Source organism: Pseudopipra pipra, chromosome 13, assembly GCF_036250125.1.
Source record: "Pseudopipra pipra isolate bDixPip1 chromosome 13, bDixPip1.hap1, whole genome shotgun sequence".
Lineage (NCBI taxonomy): Eukaryota > Metazoa > Chordata > Aves > Passeriformes > Pipridae > Pseudopipra > Pseudopipra pipra.
The window spans coordinates 20,363,745-20,370,890 of NC_087561.1; the positions used below are offsets into that span (position 1 = coordinate 20,363,745).

Here is a 7,146-nt window from a genome sequence, read left to right on the forward strand (position 1 = left end):
CCCGGTGTCACCGCTCAGTCCCGGTGTCACCGTCGGTCCCGGTGTCACCGCTCGGTTTCGGTGTCACCGTCAGTCCCGGTGTCACCGCTCGGTTTCGGTGTCACCGTCAGTCCCGGTGTCACCGCTCGGTCCCCGCGGAGGCCCCGCCCCTCCGGCCGCAGGCCCCGCCCCCAGACACGCCCTCCTCCAATCGGCCTCGCCCCGGCCCCGCCCCCGCGGTCGCTGCCGCCGCTCGGTGCCCGGGACAGCGGGACCGGGACAGCGGGACCGGGACAGCGGGACCGGGACAGCGGGACCGGGCCGGGCCATGGCCCCGCACCCGCCCAGCGCCGGGCACTACCTGCGCTCCGACAGCGGCGGCTCGGAGGCGCCCATGCTGGCGGAGGGTCCCGGTCCCGGCCCCGCTCCCGGTCCGGACGGCGGCCCCGGGGCGGTGCGGGGGCAGCGGCGGCGGCGGCGGTGCGGTCCCCTGTGGGGCAGCGTGGCTGTCATGGCCATCCTGGCAGTGCAGATCGCCGCCACCACCGGCCTCTTCGTCTACTTCACCATGGCCATCTCCAAGGTGAGCTTTGCCCCGCGACCCCCCGCCCCGTTTTCCGGGGGGGCCGGGACCGGCGGCGCGGCTGTGCCCCCGGGAGGGAGTGCCGGTGGCTGCGGGAGGGCTCTGCGCGCTCCCCGCTCCGCGCCTCTGCCCGCCGGGCACGGCAGCGACCGGCACTGCCCCGGGACCCCCGTGAGCCGCGGATCCAGATGTGGAATGGGGGGTTGAGACCGTCTCCAGCTCCACAGGGAGCCGCGGATCCAGATGTGGGGTCAGGGGAGGGGGTGGACACTGCCCCCGGCCCCCCAGGGAGCCGCGGATCCAGATGTGGAATGCGGGGTGGACACTGCCCGAGCTCCGCCCGGAGCTGCAGATCCAGATGTGGAGGCGAGGAGGGAGGGGTGGACACTGTCGCGGATCCAGATGTGGAGAGACAGAGCCTTTGTCCTGGGCTCTGCCTGGAGCTGAAGGTCCTCATTGGAAGGGGGCCCTGCCCTGGGGTCCCATCAGAGTCTCCAGCCCCAGAAGTGGATGTGGGGGGATTTCCTTGGGCTCCGGGCCCCGCCGACCCCTGGTTCCTGCTTCATCTTCCCCTTCCTCCATTCCCAACTCTTCCACACTCCAGGACCCCCACATCCTCCTCACCCGCTCTGTGAAATGCTGGGACCCCCATACCAGCACACACACACACACACACACCCCTATTCCAGCAGCTCTTTTGCTCTTGCTCCTGTGCAATCCCAACAACTGTGCTGGGATCCCGCCATTCCCACCTCCCGTGGGGTCACTCGGGCCAAATCACTCACAAACTTGGCCATGATCCTGCCAACACCCTCCCAGCTCCCCCCAGCCGCTGATTCCAACCCACAACAACCCCCCAGCAGCGTCAGGGAAACACCAGACGAGAGATCCACGGGGAGAGGGAAACTCGGGGCCGCCGTGGAGGGCACCCTCGTCCCTGAGGGTCCAGCAAGAAACGAGTCCTGCAGTGCCAGACATTCCACAAACCACACCGGAGACGGGGAAAAGGGAAAAGCCCAGCCCACGGAGGAATAAACAGCCTGTCTAGAGCATCCTTTGGAGAGGGCTCCAGCCCTCCTTTGGGCTTTGTTTCCATCCCTGAGTCACGTGTGATCCCGCTGTGAGGGATTTACATGAAAGGCGCCGCATGAAAGGCGCTGGAGAGAGCAGGCGAATGAGGGAGACAAAGCCCCAGGGAAGAGCTGAAGGGAGGGGGAAACCACGGAAATGGACCGATTGGGGCTGATTTCAGCGGCCGGTCACTGGATCCCTCCTGAGATCTGTGCTGGGAACAGGGAGTCAGTCTCCTGGAGCCTCTTTAGGCCCTGGAAGGGGCTCTAAGTTCTCCCTGGAGCCTTCTCTTCTCCAAACTGAACACCTCCAGCTCTCCCAGCATGACTCCAGAGGAGAGGGGCTCCAGCCCTCGGAGCATCTGCGTGGGTGCTGGAGGTGGCCAAGCCCTGGGTGATGACCCAAAACCTCCTGGGTCTGTCCTGGGATCTGGAAACCACCCATGTGACAGAGGTAGGGTGGCCAACGTGCCAGTGTGTTCGTTCCCAGCTCCTGGCACACTGATTTCAGGGCAGCCATTCCATCTGTGCCTCAGTTTCCCCATGCCCTAGACAGCAGCACAGTGTGGGTGACCCTGTGGCCACCAGATGTGACGGTCACCACAGCCACACCATGGCCAGAGCAGAGCCGGGACAGCCCCGGGACAGCTGGGGAAGGGCAGCTGGCCAGGGGAAGGGAAGGCTTCCCATCCCAAACCACAAGCTAGCACAGGGAAGTGCCCAAGACCTGCCTGGGCTGCCCTGGCACTGCTCAGGGTCCCAGCTCGGCAGTTGGAAGAGCCAAGCTGTGCCAGAGCTTGTTTTGCAATCCCAGCTCAGGAGGAGCGTGGCCCTGGCTGCCCAGGCACGTCCAGCCTCCTGCAGCAGCTCGTGCCTCCCGGAGCCCACGGAGCCGAGGCTGGTGGGGCAGCTTCTGCCCCAGAGCAGTGAGCACTTCCTGGAGTTGGAGAAGCCTCATTTTCCCCGGGGGAGGGAGGAAGAGATAAGAAGATGGATAAGGGGAATTTTGGGTTATTTACTTGGTGCTCTGTGGCTTGTAAGAGTCCTCGAGTCCTGCCTCCTCCTCCGCCTCCACCTCCCGCTTGGCATTGGAACTCCATGAAAGGGGCTGGAGTCCTTCCAGAAGCACTGGGATGGGCTTCTGCAAAGGATCACGGGAGGACAAGATGAGATTTAGCATGTCCAATCCACAAAAAACAGAACTTTGCCTGAACTCAGATCCACCCAGCCTCCTACTGCCCCCTCCATCCTACACAGGAGACACAGCCAGGTTTGCATCCTGGTGGTGCCACCTGTCTCACTGCCAGCTCTGGGACTGGGGCAGCTCAGGGTCCTTCTCTGAGCCCCCCTGGTGCTGGAGGAGCAAAGCTGAAGGTGGCTGTCCCATGTCCATGCCCCACTGGGATCCCCCATTGCCCCCTCCCTCCGTCCCAGTTTGACATCCCGGTTTGTTTCCATCCCAGCTGAAATCCCAGGCTCCGGGGAGTGCGGAAGAGCTGCGGTGTCTGCAGATGCTCAATCAGCAGCCCGAGGGCTCCAGCCTGGAGGAGCTGAGCAGCAGCCAGACCTGCCTCAAGCTGGCCAGCACCATCAAAGCCTACGTGGCCACGGTGAGCCTGGGGACCAGGGGAGGATGGGAGACCTCCTGGCTGCCCCCCTGCCTCAGTTTGCCCATCCACCTCCCTGCAGGGGTAGGAGGGGGGGAATGGTAAGGATGGTTTAAGGAGGGGGCTGGACCCAGGCCCTCCACAGCAAGGAGATGGTGGGGCACAGAGACAGTGTGACAAACAGGGTGACGGGGGCTTGGAGGAGGAGCTGGGGTGTGGGAAACCCCTATTTCACCTTTAACCATGGGATCTTCTCCTCTCTGTGGCCCAGGTGACAGAGAACATCCTCCGCAGGAGCGCAGTGAAGGGTGAGTCCCTCTCCCAGCTCCGGGGGAGCAGCCAGAGCTGGGATCCACGTGCACACACCGGGATGTCAGCAGCGGGGGGGCTGGTGGGCTCCAGCCCTGGCTCTGGTGCTGTGAGCTGGGCGGGAGAGGGGAGAACCTTCCCACTGGGTGGTGAAGGGCACAAGTCCCAGGAATGGGCTGGAGGGACAGCCATGTCCACCTGTCTGGAGTGCAGGGAACCAGGGCTATGGGATAGCTCAGACACGTTAGATAATGATTGACAAGACCCCGAATAACCTTCCTCTCTGATGGGTCAGTGGGGCATTTCCCTGCCCTGCTGGCACAGGGCTGGGTGTCCCCACACTTGGTCCTTTACAGCTGACTGTCCCTGTCCTGCAGAGGCCCGGCGGAGCTACTTCAACACCTCAGAGGGGCAGGTTCCTCCCAAAACAGCCGGGAAGCCCTCGGCACATCTCACCCTCCGCCCTCAGAGCCTGACCCAGGATGGTGAGTCGGGGCATCCCGCTGGGCACCAGTGGGTTTCCAAGATGGGAACAGGGGAGAGGACTCCCCCAAAGGGTGGGTGACCAGGACAAGGAGGTTGGGGAGCCCCACTGAGCACCAGGTGGTGTCCGAGATGGGAACAGGGGAGAGACCTCTCCCAAAGGGCAAAGGACCAGCATGGGAGGAGAAAGTTGGGTGGCAGATGGGGACCAGTCCAAGGCCACCTTCCCCATCCCTCCAGAGTGGGAGAGAGTTAGGGCCACCCCCTCCCCTTCACCTGAACCTGCCAGGCCGCTCCCCTCAGTGACCCTCCCTTTCCCCAGGAGCCTCGGAGCGCTTCGGGAACCTGTCTCAGTCGTGCCGCCACGCCATCACCCGCTGGGAGCACAGCACCCTGCTCTCCCACCTGCAGAACATCACCTACCGCGACGGGCGGCTCCGGGTCGAGCAGCCGGGCAAGTACTACGTGTACTCCCAGATCTATTTCCGCTACCGCAGCGCCGGCGCCCAGGAGTCGGGCCCGCAGCTCGTGCAGTGCATCCAGTGGCAGCCACCCCACAGCCAGCCCATCCTGCTGCTCAAGGGCGTGGGCACCAAGTGCTGGGCACCCGAGGCGGACTACGGGCTGCACGCGCTCTACCAGGGCGGACTGTTCGAGCTCAAGGCCGGCGACGAGCTCTTCGTCTCCGTGTCCTCCTTGGCCATCGACTACAACGACGCAGCTGCCAGTTACTTTGGGGCCTTCCGGCTCGACCTCTGACACCCCCTCTGCTCCCACCTACCCGCTGATGCTCCCACGTGGCCCCGGGACAGCGGCCCAATGGCCAGGGGGTGGAACAGGGTCCTTCCCAGTGTGTCTTGTCCTTTGCGGTGAGGGACAAACCAAAGAGGGCACGAGGCGCGGCTGCCCACAGGGACCTGCTGTGCTTGGGGCCACCATCCAGCTGGGAGGAAGCCTGAGACCCTTGCAGGGTCCCCAAGGACCTACAGAGGACATGCACGATGGGAGACATCCCAGCCCTGGCGGCACATCAGCTCCCAGTGGCTCCCTGCAGCAGGAAGGGCACCAGGGCCACACCCGCCATGGCAAGACACAGTGTCCCCGTGATGGGGTGACCCTCCACGAGTCTGACCCCACCTCGGGCAGGGACAGCCCCAGCTGGGCTGTGGGTGCCAGGGACCCTGGGCTGGAGGTGTTGGGGCAGCAGCCGGGGTGAGCAGGGAGCAGCGGCACAGGGGGCACAGGGCTGGCACCCCCAGGCCACTGCCTGCAGGGATGGGGCAGATCCAGTGTCAGCCTCTGGAAAGGAGCGAAGGAGTTTCGGTTTGGGCAGATCAGAAACCTGGGGCCACACCAGTGATGGGCTCCAGGGAGGGCAAAGAGCAGGACGGCGACGTCGGAGCAGTCGCCAGCCCCGGCACCACACCCGGCACATGGCACTGGGGAGTGTGGTGCCCCAGCCAGGCTGCACAGGACCAGGAGCTCTCCCTCACTACTGCCCAAGCACCTCCTCCCTTGGGGATTTTGTCCCCCCCAGCCCTGAGGGACCAGCGCAGCCCCTGCTTCCTCACCCCTCCAGCCCTGGCATCCTTCATCTGCAGGATTCCAGCACCGGGTGAGCCCAGAGGTCATGGCAGGACCTTGGAGGGACCAAACCCACCCCAGGTGATGGAGGCCCCTCAGAGGCCAAAGAGGGGTTCAGGCAGGGCCCAGCCCAAGGCCCAGCCAGACCACGGGGTGCCACAGTGGGTCCCCACCACGCCGTGGCTGGGCAGGGGCTGCTCCTGGCTCCTGCCATTGCTCCCACAGCTTTCCAGGCCTGACTCCCCCCCCTGCATCCTTGGCTGGGCCTGGGGGGCTGAGCCAGGTGGTTCCCACATCCCTCCACACCCCCAGGTGCTGGGCATTCCCACTCACCAGCCCCCATCTCCTGCAGGCTCCTGCTCCAGGGGGGCTGACACAACCCTCCCAGGGGCACGGTGCCACCCTGGCACCCAGAGCCTCCCTCCAAAAACTCATCCAAAGCCAGAGAGCACTGAGAGCATCCTCCTGCCGCCTCCAAGGGGGTCACAGGGCTGATCCCCCTGTGGCAGGGCTGCAGGGTCCCACATCCCCAGTCACCATGGGGGGAGGGAGGAACAGAGGGGTGGAGGGATAGAGGGAGCTGAGCTGAGCCTCAGCTCTGCAGCACTTGGCCCTGGGGCACATTGGGCTCTTGCCCAAAGGAAACAAAACCCGAGAGCGCATTCCAAACCCTTCCATTCCAAAACCACGTTGAAAATGATCCCTTTTCCTCCACCTCTCATCTCACCTCCTCCTGTCCCAGCCACCTTGGTGACCCACAACAAGAATGGGGCTTCCAGGGCTCTTGACATGCCCACCAGTCCCAAACTCCCCCCTTGGTGAGCACTGAGCTCATCCCGGCTCCGCATCCTGGCTCCTCTGGCAGCAGCCACGGGAGCTCAGTGCTGAACCAGCCAAGCCAGGGCTGCAGGAAATGCAGCAGGTGGTTCCAAGATTTCCTTTGAAAGGGGGTTTAAAGTGGACATGGCCCGATGGAGCCGGCAGGAGGTTGTGTTTGCCGGGAAGGAAGCAGGGAAAGCAGCCCCGTGTGCGTGAGCAGGGAGAGCCGGGCCCGGCGCCAGCGGGCCACTCCACTTTCCTGGAAAGGAGAGGGCTCGTGGGTGGATGGATCGGGGAAGGAGAACTCCACCAGCTTCAGGGCAAAGAGCAGCCTCACCCCGTCTGGGGAGAGATGAGTGGTGCAAAGAGAGATGGGATGGAATTCCTCTCTGTGGGGGCGGTGAGGCACTGGCATGGGTTGCCCAGAGCAGCCTCAGCCCCCCCTCTGCCCCTTCCCTGCCCTGGTGCTTCCAGCAGATGGGCTCAGCCTGGCCAGGGACATGCAGCCTGGCTGACTGTTCCCACCTGGACAACACATGGATTGGGTGGCAGCAGAAAAACCCAGCCTCTACCAAAACCTCCCTGCACCAACACTGCCTGCCCCAGGACATGCTCCAGGGAGGAGAGAAGAACAAAGTGTGGAGAGACCTGGGTGAGGATGCAACACTTTTCTCCAACTGAGGAAGCAAATAAACCAAAATATGGAAGACTT

The 7,146-nt window shown here is 64.2% G+C and overlaps 1 protein-coding gene across 1 annotated transcript; it reads left to right on the top strand.

The window, feature by feature from the left end:
* The first annotated feature begins 216 nt into the window (after positions 1 to 216).
* LOC135421679 (tumor necrosis factor ligand superfamily member 10-like) lies at positions 217 to 7,146 on the top strand. Its single transcript, XM_064670317.1, has 5 exons — positions 217 to 562; positions 3,096 to 3,242; positions 3,511 to 3,547; positions 3,926 to 4,033; positions 4,354 to 7,146. The coding sequence occupies exons 1-5, from the start codon at positions 308 to 310 to the stop codon at positions 4,788 to 4,790; spliced, it is 984 nt and encodes a 327-aa protein (XP_064526387.1). The 5' UTR covers positions 217 to 307; the 3' UTR covers positions 4,791 to 7,146.

Excerpts from the sequence above, each read along its gene's own strand:
- LOC135421679 (XM_064670317.1), top strand. The coding sequence starts at position 308 with ATGGCCCCGCACCCGCCCAGCGCCGGGCACTACCTGCGCTCCGACAGC. Across the intron at positions 3,243-3,510 it reads TCAAAGCCTACGTGGCCACG|GTGACAGAGAACATCCTCCG; the intron begins GTGAGCCTGGGG and ends TCTGTGGCCCAG. Across the intron at positions 3,548-3,925 it reads CCGCAGGAGCGCAGTGAAGG|AGGCCCGGCGGAGCTACTTC; the intron begins GTGAGTCCCTCT and ends CCTGTCCTGCAG.